The sequence below is a fragment of the Gadus macrocephalus genome, chromosome 1 (assembly GCF_031168955.1).
Source record: "Gadus macrocephalus chromosome 1, ASM3116895v1".
NCBI classification, from domain to species: Eukaryota; Metazoa; Chordata; class Actinopteri; order Gadiformes; family Gadidae; genus Gadus; species Gadus macrocephalus.
In genome coordinates, this window is record NC_082382.1 from 20366682 (window position 1) to 20386982 (window position 20301).

Sequence of the window (20301 nt, forward strand, 5' to 3'; positions counted from 1 at the left end):
AAAGTGACAGAGAGAGAGAGACAGAGGACAGAGAGAGAGAATAAGAGATATAGAGAGCCGATGTGGGTCAAAAGACTGTGATTAAACCACATGAAACAGGTGATTAAACCACATGTTAGGACAGATGAACCTGTGCCTTGAGTACGTAATCAGATATTTCCATGGTCTAAAAAAACTCAACAAAGATTAAAAAAAGAAGAAGACAGAAGGTGAGATGGCGAGAGCGAAAGAGCAAGAGCGAGACAGAGAGGGGGGGGGGGGAGGGGAGGAGAGAGTGGGCTTGGGGGATGGGTGGTGGGCAGCTGGTTTGATTGTGAGTGTGGTTTTACACAAAAACACACACACGACATACACACACACGCACACACATCCACACAGACACAGCTACACACACACACAGACAGACCCACATAGACAGCGACACGCACACACACACACAGACAGACCCACACACACACACACACACACACACACACACACACACACACACACACACACACACACACACACACACACACACACACAGACAGACCCACACACACACACACACACACACACACACAGCCTGGTAAATCCGTGGCTGTAATAAACGGAGAGCCAGAGGAGGTCTGGCGTCACGGAGCAGCGAGGGAGAAACTGCTGCCACAGAGACTTACATGAGGAAAGACCCTCCTGGAAACAAGGCTTATCTAGCGGAAAAAACACACGCTGCAGACAGACAGGCAGACAGGCAGACAGGCAGGCAGGCAGGCCGACAGGCAGACAGACAGACAGACAGGCAGGCAGACAGACAGGCAGACAGGCAGACAGACAGACAGACAGGCATGCAGACAGACAGAGAAAGATGGACAATACAAAAACATTTGTTGATCTTACAACAGCACTGTGGTGGACTAGCATTTACCACTATCTACAACATAACTTAAAGCCTTAAAATAACACAAATGCCATGTGAGCGGCCAGAAGCCAGTGGTAACATTGGCCCCACACTTCACATGCATACACAGAGGGCTAATTGCAGGGGATAGCACATTGTTATTGAAATTAGTTGTGATTTTTGGGCGCAGCGCTGAATAAATGCTATGGTAATCTCCCAGTAGTAGGACCTGCAAGGCGGCCTCTTGCCAGAGCCTCATTTCCCCAGATCAGTATCAGTATACACATATATTACACCCACGCACACGGATGCAAACACACACGCACAGACCCACACACACACACCCCGATGCAAAAACACACAACCACACCCACGCACACACCATTTACGCCTACACACACCACGCCCCACCTGCACTCGTGCACCCTAAAAACCACACCAACACACACACACACACACACACCATATATGCATACACACAGACATCCACATCCTCCCAAACATCACACGCAAGCACGCTTTCATCGATGCATGATTGTCTATAGATGCACAAACACACAGACACCGAGGCACGCCACGAGGCGCCACAACAGGGGTCTCCGCCCATCCCTCGGAACACGCCGACGTCAGGCTGGCCTCGAAACAGACTGGTGGAGCGACCGGCCCTTCGTTTGAAGACCATTTGAATCCATTAGGCGCACCTCTCACCCGCCCCCGAGACACACATCTGTCCGTTTACTGACAAACCGCACCAGGCGTTGGATCCTTCCCGCCTCTCGCTTCACGCCTCCAGAGGGGGAGGGCGGGGGGGCGGACGCAAAAATTCCACGCCCAAAAAGATTTGCTGACACACACACCGGCGGCGGCGGCGGCGGCGCGCGTTTCTGCTGAAAACGCAAACCCCTCTGGCCAATTAGCTGGACGAGAACAAACTATTTGAGGGTAAGCAGCCCTGCCGGCGCTCCAGAGGTCTGGGAAACGCTGGCTGGGAGTATTGGCTGATAAGCTACGGCTTAGTTTATCTGGCAGGACCTGACAGCAGCCGGCACGGGGAGGGAGGGGGGGAGGGAGGAGGGGAGGGGAGGGGAGGGAGTGACAGAGAGGGACGGAAAGATGGAGGAGGGAGGGAGAGCTTGAGAGGGATGTTGGTGGAGGGAGGGAGGGAGGGAGGGAGGGAGGGAGGGAGGGAGGGAGAGAGTGAGGGAGAGCTTGAGAGGGATGTTGGTGGAGGGAGGGATTGAGAGCTTGAGAGGGATGGGAGTGGAGGGAGGGAGGGAGGGAGGGAGGGAGGGAGGGAGGGAGGGAGAGAGATGGCGGTGGAGTGAGGGAGGGGAGAGGAGAGGGAGAGAGCTGGGAAATGACAGAGAGAGGGAGGATGAATAGAGGGAGGCAGTGAGGAAGGTTGTTGAAGAAAATTAATGATGTTCCGCTGCAGATGTCGGAAGTGCACTGGCAGAAATTGAAATACAATAACAGTGGGACTGGAACCAATGAGTGTTATTAGAAAGATTCCGTGATTGAGGTCTACCAGGTACAACAATCCTCCCTCTCCTGCACCCTTATGTGACTCTCCACTGGCCCGCCGTTCAGCATGCACGCTGGGGTTGAACTTCTGTTTCTGCTGTGGGTTGGACACTGAAATCCCCAGATGCTTTGATAGATGCTGGTGACATTTAGGCTGTGTGTGTGAGTGAAAGTAAAACAGGGCGTTCAATTTATCTGTTTGTTGGATGGAACATCTAACATCCACAGGCGAATAGCAGAGCACCGGTACACCATTAACATTCTGTGGAGCCTTCCCACCAAGCTCGAACGAGCTCACATAGATAATAACATAACGTAAGCTGCACGCAGGGTTTCAATCCATGCAGCGTTCAATCCACCAGAAGTAAGGAGAAGAGGTTTTGAAGCACGCATGGTTCAAAAGACTCTTCACTCAGAGGTCCTTCGGGAGGGCTCTGTGACCAGGCAAGCTGTGATTTGCGACGACTCCTTCACAAAACTCGGGAAACTCTGCATCCAACGGCCAAACGGCACCCAATTATAAAAGCCCACGCAGAGGCAGAAACTGCACATGTTGAACGGGCCGGCCCTGGCCATCTGTAAGGTCCAACGGCGGTACTTGAGGGAGCAGTGGGAAGCTGAAAATACAATGAACCCTGTCGTTCAGGGTCATGTGACGAATAAGTAAAAAGGGTCTTGGGCTCTACTTGCGTTGACCTCTCCCAAATGAGACGGCTAGTTCGTTATATGATGAAGCATCTAAAAATGTGCACGTGTACGTCAAGTGATGCACTTACAAATGTAACAGGGTTTAAAAACATCTATTGGCTTTTCAAATCCTCATCAGAATTGACTGCGTCCGCTAAGTGCATTTACCGAGTGACCCCTTCGCAGACGGCTTCACAGCGGTGAACGCCGTGCGCTCCAACAAGCTCTTTGTGTCTGGCACTTTAGGCCAGGCGCGCGTACCCCCGCGAATCCGCACGCTCGTGGACTGACCGGGGATTATTATGTATCGTTTGTACGGACGGTGTTTACTCTCAGCCTCTATATAAAGCAACGCTCCCGGCCATCGTGTCGGCCGGGGTCCGTTGGAAGCGGGTCATTCCTTATGCATCACCCGGTTTCTGCTCCGGCCCCGAGTCGAAAAATAAAACCCAATCAAACATTCATAGCGTCCAGTGCCCGAAAACCCACAAATGGAGGCTTATTCCGGCCGCCCGTTCAGCGCCGAGGGAAATCGAAAAAAAGGTAAAGAACATTTCTCAAGCTTTTTCTACGGGGGCTTTACCCAACTTCTTCAACTCCCTCTAAAGGCCGCAGGCTTTGCTGCGTGCGTCTTAAGAAACCTGAGAGACCAATCGACACACTGGAGCGGAAACATCTGCCCGCCAGGGCAGATGTTTCGGCCCGGAGGACTCGCCGCTGCCGAGGAGAAGGAGAAGGAAGACTTTTAAGACGGCACGCTCGCTTGCGTGCTAGGGGTGCCTGGTCCTTCATAAGACCAGGGGATTGGGACAAGGTTTGGAGTGAGGCGGAACGGGGTGCGGAGTAGGGAGAGGCTGGAGAAGTGGCCCACGCTATCTCCCTCCTCCAGGTGGCTCGACTAATGGAGCACTCAAGAAGCTTCTACAAGGTTCCAGATAACCCGGTGCCCCCCCTGTGCTTTCTGGAACCCCCCTGATAGAGATAGAGTCGAACCCAGGGGAGAGGAAACATTCACCAGAAAGAGGGAGACCTGAGCTGGAACTGCCAAATTAGAAGAAATAAAGGGAAAGAGCATCCGCCTGGGAAAGTGCTTTTAAAGAAATTGCCGTAACGCCGTTAAGCATGACTGATCACCACAAAGCCCCGACATTTTCCTCCGGGGAAGGAATTAAGACGGACATGGAGACGGCAATAGATTAGCAGAGATGGGTGTGAGGCTGTGAATGAGATGTTAAAATGATGAAAAGGACCACGTTACACACAGGAAAAGAAAAGGAACGCCTTATCTTCTATTGCCTGAAACCGAAATTTGGGTTAGCTCCGTGTGTGTGAAGTCTGAATTTTCAAACACAAGATCACGTTCCTCACCCTTTTGATGTTCAGTGGAGGCCATTTGATCCATTAGTTTGGTGCAGAGTGACTTGAAAACGAATGAAATATGAACCACTAGTGTATTTCAATATGTTACGCGCATTACCTGTAAACCTTTTGAAGCTTTGTTCACTTTCACTTTCCTCCAAGGTGACAACCTGCAAGTCAAGTATCTTAACATTTCCTTGGACTTGAGAAGGGAAAAGTCTAGGTTCATCTTCTTTCCAGATTTTCGTGCATGCGGTTCTAAAAACTCTCGAACTGTACTCTCAAATTGTAGCCTGCCACACCAACAACGTCAAAGGGTTCCACACATTGCCCTTGGCAATGGGATTCGACCACAATGGAGAATACCAATGATGAAGCTCCAGAGCAACGACGAGATAATCCAGGGGGAAGGAAATTGGATTTAAATGCAAAAAAAAACCCTGTCAGCTACTGTGACGCATATTCTTCTTTGTAGGGTCTTTCGGGGATGCCCTGCTTGGCTCCCCTTCCATTTGTTCCTATTTGCTTGAGCTTCAATCCCATTTCACGCCGCCCGGTCGTATCACTTCCTTGCCACCACCTCTCGGTAGGATTGTGGTTCCACAGAACCATCTCCTGGCTTAATCTGCTTAGAAATGTGTGATGAGCTTCCATTTCCTGGTGTCGGTCCAACGGGTTCCCTCAAGGGTCAGGACCGAACACTAAGCAAACGTGCACACATGCACGCAGACACACACACACACACTAACATATACCCGCACACACACACAGGCATTTTCACACACACACACACACACACACACACACACACACACACACACACACACACACACACACACACACACACACACACACACACACACACACACACACCATAAAGAAGCGTTTGAAGTTGTGAATGTTGTGTGGCTCGTCTGATGAACAACTATAGCAAGCCCCCAAAGGAGAAGGAAATGATGGTTACACACACACACACACACACACACACACACACACACACACACACACACACACACACACACACACACACACACACACACACACACACACACACACACACACACACACACACACACACACACACACACAAGGAAGAGGTATGGATGCCAGTGTAACATTTTTCCTTTACAAGAAGGCAGAATGAGCCCCTTAATGAATGACTGCACCCAAACACACACACACATCCACAAACACACACACAAACACACATCCACAAACACACACACAAACACACATCCACAAACACACACACACACAGGATGGAGAGCCGATTTCTTTGCTCTGTTTATCTTGTAAAGCCTTTTCTCCCTGAGGTCCGGGATGTCATTATTCTCAGTGCAAAACAGAACACTTATAAATGAATACACACACACACACACACACACACACACACACACACACACACACACACACACACACACACACACACACACACACACACACACACACACACACACACACACACACACACACACACAGAATCGGCCACAAGAGCACACAGAGACTCACAAAGAAAAAGCCCCCAAATGCACACAGAAATGCAAATAGTACACACACACAGCAACTGAAGCATCAGCCCATCTGGTTTGAAACACTTTACAGCAGCAACATTAATCCTATACATTACGCCACATAGATTAATGTACACCCACACACACACCCACACACACACACACACACACACACACACACACACACACACACACACACACACACACACACACACACACACACACACACACACACACACACACACACACACACACACAAGCTGGTTTTCTGGCTTGGCTGACATACTTGGGATAACTCAACTCTTCATATACACACGCCCACATCGTCCATGTAGACCAATCGTACACACACTGCCTTTATGAATCCACTCACCAACCACTCACATAACCACCAGGGCGAGAGGGGGAGAGGGTTAGGGGGCAGAGCGCGTATGAGCTCCCGGCTACTGTACGTCCTCTAGCACAGTGGTTCTGAACATGTGGTTCGTGACCCTTAAAGGGCTCTCGGCGGGGGACCAAGTGAGTGGCTGGACGGCCACGGTAAAAATAAAATAAAGGTGGGGAAAAAAGAATAGGTCTTCGTGTTTAGTTGGTAACACTTTCCAATAAGGGTACATTATTAAACCGTTAATTGCCATTAGTTTGTGGAGTAACCATTGATGAATGGTGTATTTACTGATGGGGTTCATGTTAATTAATGTTTCAATTTAAACATTATTTAAAGGGTTAAGGTTAGCCCTAGCCAACGTATCCCAACCCCTATGCAAATGCTATGAAATAATACTTATAACTGCATTAACTGATGTTAACTCATGGTTCATTAATGTACCCAATTAATTTGATCAGTAGTCATTTTTAGGGCTGAAAGTGGACAATCTTAGATGTATGAACAACCTTCATAGATAGATGTTAATGAGAGAATTTATTGACAACGCATCACTGTACAATCTCCACGGTGAAACAGTGAGCCAGCGGATAAACTAGGGACCTTAAAAATAATTGGAAATCTAGAGATAAATTGCCCCTGAATCTCCGCCGAGCAGATAAACCTTCACCGTCAGTTTTTTATCCCAAAATTCACGAATGGCTGAATCTAAAAAATCACAATTTAAAATAATAAATTAATAAAACAGATAAAAATACAAATAACTAACTAAGAACAGTACTCATTTATCGGCAAAAAGGTTAATCTTTCCACTTGACACTGATAATTCTTGGCACACTGATCATATCTGCAGTGGAAACACACAGTATTCCCAGACAGTGAAGCAAATGCATGTTGAATCACTTTGAACGTAGAGGGAGTTTCCAATAAGGACCAAAAAGTAATTGGCCCGAATCCAATCTGCCAGCAAAACGCTCACTCAACCAGGACACTGATTGTTATCGAGAAGCAGAAGAAAAGGAAGAAGAAAACATGCTTGGAAGTTTCTGCTCTGCATCTCCAGCTTCAAGCAGGTTTTAATAAACAAGTCATGTCCCCTGCATAGCGTCTCTAAAAAAGTCTCCCCAGACAGTTTTAGTATTCAACCCATTTTACTGTTTGTCCTAATTAAGCCACACTAACAAAGAGCAAAGCAGGGAAACCCGAGAGCCTGAGATGCCATTGTTGACTATTTAAAAATGAATCAATCACGGCACAATAACTAGAGATAGTCTACATCTTGCTGCAATTGCGAATTAACATTTCGGGACGGTTAAAATAAATTTAGCTAGCTTGCATCTCAAGCGCCACTGGAGTTTTCTTCTAACAAGGTGTTCACAGTTTGAGGCCGACATCAAACCGAACCACATCCAGTCTGGAATAATTCAAACCTTGAGCTACTCTGAAAGTTCTAGAGCATAACAAGGAGATGTTGAAATGTTAAGAGCAGTAAGTCTTACTGAAACGTACGTAAAGGTAGACAACTGGCAAGCATTAGAGTAGAGGCATAGGACCCAAGAGAACCAGTGCTCTGTATGGCTGTCAGCTAACCAAGGATATAGTTAGACATCATGTTAGCATGAACATCGTCTTATTTACAGCCAGGAAAAACTCCATGTCTGCCACCGGCTTTATAGAACCGGCTCTATAGAACTTTGTGCTTTGTGGAATTCTCCGTTCTCATGCCAATCTTAAAAGAGACCTTAAAGTGAGAATCCTTCATTCTTCCTTGTTAGCTCTGGTCCACATTTATGTTAATTTCTTGTCCATATTCATGTTATCCACAATGTATGCCAAAGAATTACATTGTTGTTTGATATGAATGTAACTGATTTAAATTTGTATTTCATACATTGAAATTGACTACTATTTAACATTACCAACCCATAGTAGGTATCATATGTTTCACCTCATAGTTGGTTAGCAATATTAGTTGGTGGACACAAACCAAAAAATCTTTGCATAGTATTAACTGTCAGTAGTTAAATCCATCACAAGCGTTCCAAATAAATCCTCAAGTAATAATTTAACAAACTCGGGCCTTGGAATCGTTAGTATCGGTTTGCTCTCAAGAATATCCGAAAAATATCAAATGTTTCACCATAATTAACTTTAGCCATTAGTGTAAACCGACGACATGGGTGGTCTGTTTCAAGAAAACTCCCAGGGTTCCTTGGGGCTGTACCCCTGGGATATATAACCTCTAAGTACCTCATCCATCCCCACCAACACACCGCTGTTAACATTTACGTTACCTGCTCAGGTCTAAATCACAAGAGAAGGCTGTAGTACAGCCCCCGTTGTGTTGTTTACACCTGGGGAGGACTGGTACGCCATTCTGGATCAGTACTGTATACATCTGCCTATTCACCGGCTGTCCAATTCTACTACTTGGACGTTAAGCAGTGAGGAGATGAATGAATGAACATACGTACACACAAGTACGCACGCGTGCACATACACACGTTGTAGCCTTCAATGTCCCTCACATCTCTCTCTCCCTCTCCCTCTCTCTCTCTCTCTCTCTCTCTCTCTCTCTAATGTTGATGGTAGTCTACTGTTAACCCAGTGAGAATGGATTTACAGTCAGCCCCCCTCTCTCTCTCTCTCGCTCTCTCGCTCTCTCGCTCTCTCTCGCTCTCTCGCTCTCTCTCTCCCTCCCCCTCCCTCCCTCCCCCCCCCCCCCCCACTCCTCCCCCTCCCTCCCTGCCCCTCCTCTCTGGTCTCCAGCGAGCCTAAACCTATTACAAAGTAAAAGATTATGAGGCTCTATCTGCTGGCGAGCAGCCGGCCCGCTCCCAGTAGACCCAGGAGAAGACTACGTAAAACCACCGACCATACAGAAACACCAACGCCGCTCCCAGTAGACCCAGGAGGAGACGATGTAAAACCACCGACCATACAGAAACACCAACGCCGCTCGTCACGTGCTCCCCGTGTGCTTCCCCACTTATTCTCACACCTAGTTACCCGCGACGCCACGCAGAGGTCATGAGAGCGACTAACCATCGCCGTGGTAACACCGGCTGAACTGTAGACACGCAGAAAGCCAAGAAAATCCCACATGGACCCGGAACCATGAATTGCTGAGTTAGAAATGACATTGTTCTCGCAAGCGGCGGTAAAAAGATGAATGCGCTCCATTTGCCATGGATGCTTTTTTGTTGATCTCCCGTTCTCTAGGGGGAACATCCCTGTTTTTTAGAGCCTCTTAGCTCGTTTTTTTATTTAATCGTTCAGTCGTTCGCTTTCGCGAAGGCCCATTACATCTGTTGCAGTGATCAAACGCTAGTATTAATAATGTTGAAAATATCAGTTGCTTTGTACTACCTCTATGAGGTAGTCACATACTAGTCTGGTGTTTCCTTACGCCGAACAACGTGATGTGCGTTGCGCAAGGGAACTTCAGCCGGGGTGGACAGTTGGTGATCACATTACATCCACACTAGCCCCATATCCTCATTCTCTCGTCATCACTCAGCTAATTATATAACATGGAGAAGAAATAGAGGAAATCTAGTAGCAAATCAGTGGATGTTTATTTCATGTGTAAATAATGACAGGGTTCACAGATGAGTGGACTAATGTTAAAAAAAAAGCCTCAGGGTCCAAACTTAATCCCCTGTCCAAAGACTTCCCATTAATCCAGCGTATCATGGATAATCTGGGTGTTTTAAGCCCGATGAAGTCCCTCTAAAACGAGAGTGGGGGCTCTAATAAGAGGATGAATATGTCAGGCAGAGTCCTGCTCTATCCATCCCAGCCTGTCCGCTTCACAGACTGACCTCTGCTGCAGAGTTGGCTCACATTTAAGAAATGTGACCACATTCTGAAATGTTGGGTAAAGGTTTAGTCTTTACGCAGGGAAAATGGACCGTGAAGAGGAACTGGAGCAAGAAGCCCCCCCCCCCCCCCCCCCTCCCCACCACTGTTGGTTTCCAGCAGAGCTGGGAGGGCAAGAGGTTCAAATACCAAATAACAACAGTCGAAATAATCCAAAACAGTGGGAACGAAAAAGGCTGCACAGTTCTTTACACCTTAACCCAAAGTGTTCCACAAAAAGCAAAAAGGCAAAAGGAAGAGACCAACCTACGCATCTCACGAGACACACAAACCCACGTAACCATTTCCCCAACCCTCTAATTACACCAATCATTTTTTCAATCGTTCACTCGAGTTCGTAATGCATTGCTCAGGACAACGTCTGAGGGAAAGAGGGCAGTGGATTACCGCAAAACACGAAGGAGTCATCCAAGAAAATGTTCCCTCCCGAAGCCGCATCCTGCTTTCGCCTCATTACCCGCCGTACAAACTCAAACCCTGCGGCTATCTATGGACATATATAGAGTAGGGGGAGATGGAGAGCCTATGCACAGTGCTACCGTACGTGTATTCGATTACCTTAAGGCCTGAGGGAGCGGCCTCGGAGAAGTGACCTGTGTATTAATACACATTAGCTCACAACTGTGGCCTGGCTATGTCCGATGTGTCCACGCTACAGTAGGCTTGTATGCGGCTCCTGTGTAATGGCCCACATGCGACGAACAGTAGAAGTTCAGTGGTTTCACCGTGCATCTGCAGTACCGCTGCAGTGGGTCGGGTTCCGCAGATGTTCCGTATCTTCAACTGGAATATGCGCAACTGAATATGAATGTTATGTTCAAGACAATGATGCTTTAAGACAGCACATGTAGCTTAAACCTACAACCCATGCTTTGATCTCCAAAATAGCTACACAGAATTATTAACCGTTACATCGTTAATTTTCCGAACTGCATTGGCAAACGTACAAATGCACTTGTATTCATGTTTGGTATACATGATCCACATTCGAAGATGCAGGATGGATATAAATATTCATATTTATAAACGTATCCATCATGGGCATTCCAACTACCAACCATGGCTATGACTCCAACGTACATATTCTCATTCTCATTCTAATAACCGCTTGCTATTATTCCAGCCCGGTTATCATTTCCGACCATGCTTCGGTTGTGTCTTAACAGCTGTGCCCTACTCTGCATGTGTGCTTCAACAAATTATGCAGCCATGATCTACACATGCACCCACACACACAAATATACACATCGCGCACGTGTACACACACCCATGCAGGCACACACACATACGCACACACGCAATCACACACACGCACACACACACAAACATGCACGGACAGACACACACACACACACACACACACACACACACACACACACACACACACACACACACACACACACACACACACACACACACACACACACACACACACACACACACACACACACACACACAAAGACACACACACACACTCTCTCTCTCCAGGGAGCTGACCAGTCCACCCACTCCCGCTATGTTCTGCGTCTCTGCTAGCGGAGAGACGCCAGGCACACACACAGCTTGGGGTTAACCACGAGCTCAAGGGCACCTTGACTGGAACTGATACAGTATGAATGCCACTGCTAACTAGCAGGCTAATCCGCTTTTTTTGTTTTCACATTTTCTTTGTTTCTGTTTGTTTTGTTTTTCGTTTACTGTTTCAAGTGAGAGCGATGCCCGGAGCACGCACGCCCACACGCACGTGTGCGTGTGCGTGTGTGTGTGTGTGTGTGTGTGTGTGTGTGTGTGTGTGTGTGTGTGTGTGTGTGTGTGTGTGTGGGAGTGTCCTTGTGTGTGTATTCACTTTGATCACAATTTAAACATGAGAATTTTCCTGAAAAACACACTCCTAAACAGGAAGAATAAGTACAGCGAGAGAGAGGGGGAGAGAGAAAGAGGGAGAGAGAAAAGAGAGACAGAGGGAGTGAGACAGAGAGAGAGAGACAGACAGAGATAGACAGAGAGAATGCTGTGAATGATTTAATGAGCTCACAAACACAAACCCCCACAAACACATGCCCACAAATATACCAGTTAGGAATAGCATACAATACCACAATTAAATAATTCAACAAACAGAAGCACATATGGAGAGCACTCTGATAGACGTGCGTGCAATCACATGGTATTCTTGCAAAGTCAAGGCACTGGAGAATATTACAACTAAAGAAGTATCTGTGTGTGTGTGTGTGTGTGTGTGTGTGTGTGTGTGTGTGTGTGTGTGTGTGTGTGTGTGTGTGTGTGTGTGTGTGTGTGTGTGTGTATGTGTGTGTGTGTGTGTGCACGCAAAATACACTTTGTACTCAAGTCAGAATCAGAGAGTTGAGAGAAAGAGAGAGAGACCCCCGAGACAACACATATAAATAGCAACACCAAAGATAAACAGAATAACAGGAGATGAGAGAACAAGAGAAGGAGAAGAGAGAAGAACAGAACAGAGGAGCAGAGAAGAGACGACGCAGTGAAGATCTCAGACAAGAAAACCACCCTCTCGGCGCTAAACACCGCAACTTGAAAGACACGCCATTCATATGTATGGACGTAGCCTCGTAGAGCGTAGCCTAGCTTAGCGTGGCCTCTCGTCTTTGAAGGATGGGCGGAGACCGGAATCAAGGGAGGTAAACGCAGGAAAAAAACACACAAACGCCATGTAGAAGACAGGACCTGAGATGGTATTGTAGTTGGTGTAGGAAAAACCTCCCAAAAACTGGTGGATCAACAGTTTGACATCAGACTGCAGCTCATGTCTGACACACTAACACGCCTTTCCAGCCACAGAGGACGGCCGTGATGCTAAGCTTAAAGATTATCTTGTGGGGGGTGCGTCTGCATCAAAGTGTTCAGAGCACAGCGCTCAACAAGACCGTATAGCGCTGAGGCTAAGCTAAGCCCAACATGAGCCAAGCTGCCTTCTCATCAAGGCTGCACCCCCCCCCATTGCACTCACTAGGGGCGGTACGGCGGGGGGGAAATGACAAGACGCACGTTTCAGCAAAGGGTCCCTTAAAGCACTAGTACTACTACTCATATTTAGAACGGTACATTCCAGTTTTGACATGACTAAACAACAGCTCTCCGGACCGCCATTACTTGAGGTCATTAACCGAATCACCCCCAGCCCCTGACATTTCACTATGACGTGCCTTTTTTTTTTGCTGTCTTCTTGGTATTTCAAATGGCGGTTTTACCATTTAAATGGGCCCCGCAGTGCTGGTTAATAAGCAGACGTTGCGAGGCCCCTTGTAGCAGGATTTTTCTAAAGTTCAAGTTAAGCAAATGGCACGAAACAGAATTACACATGAGGCAGAGTTTTCTCATTAATATCAATTCACTACCTGACGTGCTATATATACGCTCTCTGCCTCTGCGCACACACACACACACACACACACACACACACACACACTCACACACACGCACACACCTGAAAGGCCACACATTGACTCTCATTAAAACACCCACACAAAAACAAACAAACCCACGCACACACCTGAAATGTCAGACATTGTCTCTAATAAACACACACACACACACACACACACACACACACACACACACACACACACACACACACACACACACACACACACACCGCACACTGACACACACTCATCCTCCCATGCCTAGCAATGCCCTATGGGTAGATAGCAGATGTCCACCAAGTGGGTTACAAGGGCTGGTCTCTAACTTTCTTTTACTGATCTCCTTTCCTGCTCATGGACACATGGTCTCTCTTTCGCTTCATCACTCACTCATGAAAACGTATGTTCGCTCTCTCACTCAATCGCTCTCTTTGTCTCCCACACACACACACACACACACACACACACACACACACACACACACACACACACACACACACACACACACACACACACACACACACACACACACACACACACACGCTAACTGTGCTCACAGCATCACAGCATTACTCACAAACTCAATAATTCACAAAGATTGGTTTCTTTGGTGTAATTTGAGACACATTAAGTTAAATAGGCCGATCGAAGTCATAACACTTTGAAAAGAAAAAAAAATCAAAAGTGCAAAAGAGCCTGGCTGAATAATCTGTTTACGGCAAAACAGTGGGACACACTCACAAACAACAGCCTTCTACTCTGCTGTCTCGAAATTGCCAGTGTCTGCCTGTCTCGTTGTTTACTTGAAATTCAACAAAACCTAACCGAGTCTCAGGGTTGAATCAGACGCAATGTCACGCCTTCACACACAAAAAGAGAGGAATATATAAACAGAACGAGGAAAATAATGCAGGGTGAAAAAGTTTGGCAAGTGCAATCTTTGCCCAACAACACATAAAGTCAAACTCATAACACACAGACACACAGACACAGAGACAGAGACAGAGACACAGACACAGACACAGACACACACACACACACACACACACACACACACACACACACACACACACACACACACACACACACACACACACACACACCCACACACAGGGACCAACAAACATGGACCAACAAACATGGACCAACAAACATGGACCTCCACACCGTTCACGTTGTTGCGGCAGCCTCCTACCTGTGACTGTGACCAGCATGGGCGCCACCAGCGGCCGGTTGTTGTCCAGCTTCCGGCTCAGGCGGATCTCCCCGCTGGTGTGGTTGAGCAGCAGCAGGTTGAGCTCGTTGCCGCGGTCGATGGTGTAGTACAGGCGGTCCGACGCGTCCGGGTCGTGGGCCGGGACCCGCCCGATGACGCCGCTGGGGAAGCTGTTGGAGCGGTTGGACACAAAGTTGTTGAAGATGATCTGGAAGTCCTTCATGGTGGGCCGGTTGTCGTTCTGGTCCACCAGGCGGATGCGCACGGTGGCGCGCGAGACCAGCGGCGCCGACGTGGCCTGCACCACGATGACGTACTCGCTGCGGGCCTCGTAGTCCAGGTCGATGAGCGAGGTGAGCTCGCCCGAGAAGATGTCCATCTGGAAGATCTCGGGGATGTTCCCCTCCACGATCTGGTACATGATCTGGGCGTGGGCGCCCTCGTCGGGGTCGGTGGCGGTGATCTGCGCCACCACCGAGCCCACGGCGCTGTTCTCCTTCACCAGCACCTCGAAGTCGTCGGCGGGGAACACGGGCGCGTTGTCGTTGACGTCCAGCACCGTCACCTGGATGTGGACCGGCGTGCGCTGCGGGGGCACGCCGCGGTCCACGGCGAAGGCGGTGAGCTCGTAGAAGGGCACGCTCTCGCGGTCCAGCCGGCGCACCGTCCGCACGATGCCCGAGGTGGGCTCGATGGTGAAGTCGCCGTCGCCGTCCTCGCCGTTCTGGAAGGTGTACTGCACGCGGCCGTTGGCGTGCGCGTCCCGGTCCGTGGCGGAGATCTGCAGCACGCTGGTGAAGGGCGGGGCGTCCTCCGTCACCGAGCCCTGGTAGCGCGGGCTCATGAACTGCGGCGCGTTGTCGTTCACGTCGTTCACGTTCACCTCCACGTACGTGGTGTCCGACTTCTGCGGGATGCCGTTGTCCTTGGCCGTGATGGCCAGCGTGTAGGTCATCTGGTCCTCGTAGTCCAGCTCCGCCTGCAGCGTGATGGCGCCCGTGCCCGGGTCGATGCGGAACTGCGGGATGTTGTCCTCCAGGAGGTAGGTGATGCGGGCGTTCTCGCCCACGTCGTCGTCCGTGGCGCTGATCACCACCACCGTGCTGCCGGGCGGCCGGTCCTCGTTGACGCTGATGGAGTAGTGGGCGCTCTGGAACACGGGCCGGTGCGTGTTGGCGTCCGTGATGTTGACGTGCACCTGGCAGGTGTCGTGGAGCGTGCGGTCGGAGGCGGTGACCGTCAGCACGTAGCGCCGCTCCTGCTTGTAGTCCAGCGGCAGGGCCAGGGACAGCAGCCCCGCCCCGCCCGCCGTGCTGATGGCGAAGCGGTTGCGGGTGTTGCCCCCGGTGATCTGGTAGGTGACGGCGCTGTTGACGTCGCGGTCCACCGCCGTGACGCTGGCCACGCTGGTGCCCACCACCGCGTCCTCGTTCAGACGCGAGAAGTACTCCTTCTGGACGAACTCGGGCCGGTTGTCGTTGACGTCCATCACCGTGATGGTCACGCTCGCCGTGGCGGACAGAGGGGGCATGCCGTAGTCCCGGGCCTCCACGCCGAAGAAGTAGTGCTCCACCGACTCCCGGTCGAGGGCCGAGCGCACCGTGACCCACCCCGTGGCGCCGTTGATGACGAACGGCGTGTCCGTTCCCGTGCCCGTCAGCCGGTACTCCAGCCGCGCGTTGTCCGCGGAGTCCGTGTCGATGGCCTGGATGTGGAGGATGGAGCTGCCGATCGGGGCGCTCTCCAGGGCCGACGCCTGGAACGGCGTGGACACGAAGATGGGCGGGTTGTCGTTGACGTCGGTCACCTGCACGCTGACGATGCCCGTGTTGTTGGACAGGGGCGGGCGCCCGTTGTCCTGGGCGCGCACCCTCAGGGTGTACTCCCGCTCCGCCTCGTAGTCCAGCGGCGCCACCACCTGGATCTCCCCGGTCACGCTGTCGATGTTGAACTGCCCGCGGCTGTTGCCGCTGATGATGTTGTAGTGCACGGCGGCGTTGCCGTCCTTGTCGTGGTCCGTGGCGCTCACCCGCAGGATCTCCGAGTGCGGCCGCACGTCCTCCCGCACCGCCACCACGTAGCGCTTCTCGCTGAACTGCGGCACGTTGTCGTTCTCGTCCAGCACGGTGATGAAGACGCGCACGGTGGCCGACCGCGGGCCGGGCTCCTTGCCCTGGTCGCTGGCCTCCACCTGCAGCGTGTAGTGCTCGTTGGTCTCGCGGTCCACCGAGCCCCGCGTGGTGATGAGCCCCGAGCGGGGGTCCACCTCGAAGGCAGCCCGCGCCTGCCCCACCGTGTCCCCGATGAAGCGGTAGCGGATGTTGGCGTTGGACGGCGAGTCCAGGTCGGTGGCCCGCAGCTGCAGGATGGGGTAGCCTTCCTCCACGTTCTCCCGGATGGTCTCCCGGTACTCCGTCTGCTCGAAGATGGGCGAGTGGTCGTTGCGGTCGGCCACCGTGATGGCCACCATGGTGGTGCCCGAGAGGCGCGGCGACCCCGAGTCCGTGGCCGTGACCCGGAAGTAGTGCAGGTCCATGTGCTCGCGGTCCAGCACCTGGGTGCTGCTGATGAGCCCCGACTCGGGGCTGATGTGGAAGAAGTCGGAGGAGCGGCTGTTCATCAGCGGGGCCATGGAGTAGACCACCCGGCCCCCGTCCCCGCCGTCGGGGTCCGTGGCGGACATGGCCATGACCGAGGTGCCGGGCGGCTGGTTCTCAGGGATCTGGACCTGGTAGTTGTACAGGGAGAAGTTGGGTTGCCGGTTTGCCGCCCGACGGGGGCGTGGCAAGCCCTCCCCCTTCCCTGGCTCCTCCTCCTCCTCCTCCTCCCTCAGCTCCTCCGGGGCCCCGGCCTCCGCCTCTATAATCAGCCAGTCCAGCTTCCTCTCTCCCCTTGAACTCTGACCCTCCTCCTCCTTCCCCTGCCCCCCCCCCTCCGCTCTGCCCATGCTGGGCTCCTCTCCCCCGCTGGCCCTCTCCTGACCTCTCCCTGTCTCCGCCCCTCCTCCCACTTCCTCCAGTCCCCAAGCAGTCCCGTTTTCCTGCCTTGTCTTTGTCAGGATCGCGGTGCTCACCCAAACTCCCACCTCCCCGATCGCCGCTGCCTCCCCCTGCCGAGCGACGCTGGTCCCGCCCTCCCCCTCCCCCACCTGTAATTCCCCTCCAGCCCGTCGCTCGGCTTCCGCCTCCCTCTCCCCTTCTCCCTCGTCCTCAGTCACCATCTGCCAGCTCTCCGAATGACTGACACCTTTGGGATCCAACGGCACTCGCTTACCGGATTTTAATTGCGTGCGCGTGCCCTCCCGGTCGGCGGCTAAGCTGTCGGCGCGCAAGATGTGAGGGAACTGTCTCAGGGAGCCGCCCCCCCGCCGCTGCCGGGACAGGGAGATCTGGGGGCGCGTTGCTGCGCTCTGATCATCGGGGGACACCTGTCCGACGGTTGAATCGGATCGGTGTCCCGCCGTTTGAGGAGACGGCCACTGGACGCTCGCAGATTCTTCGTGGTTGTTACCATTGGGGGTTTTGTCCACACTTTTGACGTTATTGTTGTTGTTATTATTGCCATTATTGTTATTAACGTTGTATCCACTCCACACATATACCGTGAACTCCTGCTTGAACTGACGTGTAGGTGAGTCAGTGTCCTCGTTCGGAGCGATACGCGAGGAGTTTGAATGCCCTTCCCCCGGAGCTGTCCTCGGTGCTGAAGCGAGCTTCACTCCGAGGTGCGCGCCTGAGTCACCGCGGCGCGCGGTCAGGTGGGCTTCCGAGAAATGACGCGTGAGCTGGGCCGGGACGCGAGGAGTCTGCGCAAGAACGCGGGGCTTAAACTGACTGTGTTGTTCCGATGATGCGTGACCCTGGAAGTTGACGGGAAACGTAATGAGCGCGGAGGATCCTGAGTCACTGAAACACGCAAGGGCTGCGGTTTTCTTTCCGTTTGAATGAGCCAGCGGTTTCGGGGTTTTAATACTTCCTCGGAGTTCTTCTGCTCGTTTTTTATCGGGTTTAGCCATACAACTGACAGATGAGCCTTTTCTGTTGGACTGATGAAAAGGGCAGGGCATAATTGAGATTTGTCCGGGTTTAAATTGGTTGTCGAGATTACGCCCTGCTACGTCTCTCAGGGGGGCCGTAAACTCGCCTAAACACCCACCCCCCATTCCTACTTCGTCCCTACTGCCTAAATAACTCCCCCGTAGGCCTACCACACTCTCCCCTCCCCGGGTTGGAGAGCTCTGCCTTTGCCTTGCCGGTGATGATTTCCCTCGCCATGTCTCATTATCAGGCCCGTGATCAAACGTTTGAGACGGAAAAGCCAAACCATTATGAGGATAATTAGTTGAATTAGCATGTTCACTGCCTTGCCTCATTCCTACTCCTCCTCCTCCTCCTCTCCTATCGCTTTCCCTCTCCTTCCTGCCCAACCTCCCCACATTAATCCTGGCTTGCTTACGCACAGACCTGGCGCGTGTCCTCCCACAACAACCTGCGAGTACCACGGTACCGGTGACCAACCCCGGTGACGATGATGAGGATGATGATGATGACACAGAACATATGGACGCTTTTCCTCCCCCTGACACGTGTTGGCAGCAGACGCGAATCTTTTCTCTCGTCCCTCGTTTTTCCTCCGTGGTCCTAACATGGCCGGTGCAGCGACCCCCGTAACCGCCCCCCGCCGCCATGCCTGGGCTTGGATCGATAACATGGTGGCCATCCCGATGGGAGACGTTCCCTGGTGAAGCACCGCCCGCCCCGGCCACCCCGTGCTCGCTGTACGCACGATAAGAGAGGACGTTATCCGCGTCGCATCTCCGGGATGAATGGCCGTTTGAAATGCGATCACCGCCCCGCGTGCTCCCAGAACCTGACGACTGTGCGCCTTTGGGGAAGTTGAGATTAATATCGAGGGTACAATGGGAATGATAAGTCGAAATGTGATACGAAACGTGTCCGAAGTGAGTGCATACCACAAAGCCTATTGGTACGGGGCCAGGTGGGATGTATGGGGCGGACCTTAAGCCCCGTTTGGTGAACCTTGACCCGTGAAAACGAGGGAGATTTGGGGCTAAGGGGTCGGGAAAATCTCTCGCTTCCGGCACCTTTTCCCCTTCCATCTGTCCATTTCCGGGTCCCCCGTGAGAGTCTTGCACAAAGACTCTCGTGGCGAGGTGTGGTCTCAACCCCGCGGCTCGCGCCGGGCAGACCCTAGTCCTTTGTACCGGCCGTTTCTTTCCGTTTTGCCCTTTCAGCGAGAAATAAACAGGTAAACCGGGAGGTAAACCAACGCCCTTCCTCACCCACCCCCCACTCTCCGTCCCCCCCCTCCACTCTTCCTCCTCCTCCTCCTCCACCGGTGGAGCTCAGCCCGCTGCTCCCACCTGGGGAAGGAAGTGATGGAGAGACCGCTCCCTTCCGCAAACACGCTCCTCTGGAGCACCGCACCGGTCCCTC

General features: G+C 51.6%; 1 protein-coding gene across 1 annotated transcript in view; it reads right to left on the reverse strand.

The window, feature by feature from the left end:
- LOC132457844 (cadherin EGF LAG seven-pass G-type receptor 3-like) overlaps nt 1-20059 on the reverse strand; it is a 71442-nt gene extending 51383 nt beyond the window's left edge. The window contains 1 exon segment of the mRNA XM_060052206.1: nt 14825-20059. Within this exon segment, the coding sequence (XP_059908189.1) occupies nt 14825-19964 (5140 nt within the window). The 5' untranslated portion in view covers nt 19965-20059.
- Nucleotides 20060-20301: the final 242 nt, after the last annotated feature.